This window comes from Mandrillus leucophaeus, unplaced genomic scaffold, assembly GCF_000951045.1.
Source record: "Mandrillus leucophaeus isolate KB7577 unplaced genomic scaffold, Mleu.le_1.0 Scaffold213, whole genome shotgun sequence".
Classification (NCBI taxonomy): domain Eukaryota; kingdom Metazoa; phylum Chordata; class Mammalia; order Primates; family Cercopithecidae; genus Mandrillus; species Mandrillus leucophaeus.
Genome location: NW_012102177.1, coordinates 1,812,822 through 1,813,792, shown reverse-complemented (window position 1 = coordinate 1,813,792; position 971 = coordinate 1,812,822). Strand labels below are relative to the sequence as shown.

General features: G+C 43.5%; 2 protein-coding genes across 3 annotated transcripts in view; both read left to right on the top strand.

Annotated features, from left to right (window-relative positions):
• LOC105540018 (histone deacetylase complex subunit SAP130-like) overlaps positions 1-859 on the top strand; it is a 15,585-nt gene extending 14,726 nt beyond the window's left edge. The window contains exon 3 of the mRNA XM_011980509.1: positions 669-859. Coding sequence (XP_011835899.1) covers positions 669-859 — 191 coding nt within the window. The remainder of the gene's footprint in view (positions 1-668) is intronic.
• SAP130 (Sin3A-associated protein, 130kDa) overlaps positions 1-971 on the top strand; it is a 78,824-nt gene that overhangs the window by 3,586 nt on the left and 74,267 nt on the right. The window lies entirely within an intron of this gene.

Below are 971 nucleotides of genomic sequence, written 5' to 3'. Positions count from 1 at the left end.
CTGGGACTACAGGTGTGAGCCACCACACTGGCTAAGAGTAATTTATTTTTACACTTAAGTTCTAGTAGGTTGTGAGGTAATAAATGAGTTTTGACTAGAAAATTTTACCTTTTATTGGAGAGTGTGAAACAGTTGGAGATAGTTGGCAAAATCAAGTTAGCACACAAGTTAGACCAGGTTTGCTTAGTTATAGCATAACTCAGTGTTTCTCCAAATGTGGTCCACAGACCCACAGGGGGTCTGCTGGGTGAAAACTGCAGGGTTCGGGTTAGGGTTGAGGTTAGGGTTCATAATGTGTCCCTTTCGCAATGTTGACGTCTGCTCTAATGGAACAAAGACAGTGGAAGGCAAAGTACCCGAGCCCTCGTCGGAGCTGAGGCGGTGGCATCACGCTGCTGTTCACTGTGTGCTTTACCGCTGTGCACACTTGCAGTTACCAGAAACAAAAAGCCGCAGCAGTTTCACTTAAGATTGTCTGTGAAGAGGCAATATAAATTATTAAATCTTTTGAATACACATTTTCTTTGTTTTCTCTGTGATGAAATGGGAAGTATACATACCATACTTCAGCTCCCTACTGATTTACTATCTGCGTTTTAGGAAATATATTGATTATTTTCCTAGGGAGTATAACTAGAATAAATATAATAAACACTTTTGTTTTTCAGGTGCAGCTGCTGCTGCCGTGATGTCCAGTTCTAAAGTAACCACAGTCCTGAGGCCGACCTCGCAGCTGCCAAATGCTGCTACTGCTCAGCCAGCAGTGCAGCACATCATTCACCAGCCAATCCAGGCACGTCGGAGCCCGGGGTGCATGAAGGGCGGCATGGGAGTTATTCTGTCTCTTATACACATCTAGATGTGTATAAGAGACAGGGGTTACAGGCATGAGCCACTGCACCTGGCCTTAGTTGCGAACATTTATTTTGAAGTCTTCTGTTTTAAGGTTTTTTTGTGAAATTTTGCTATCC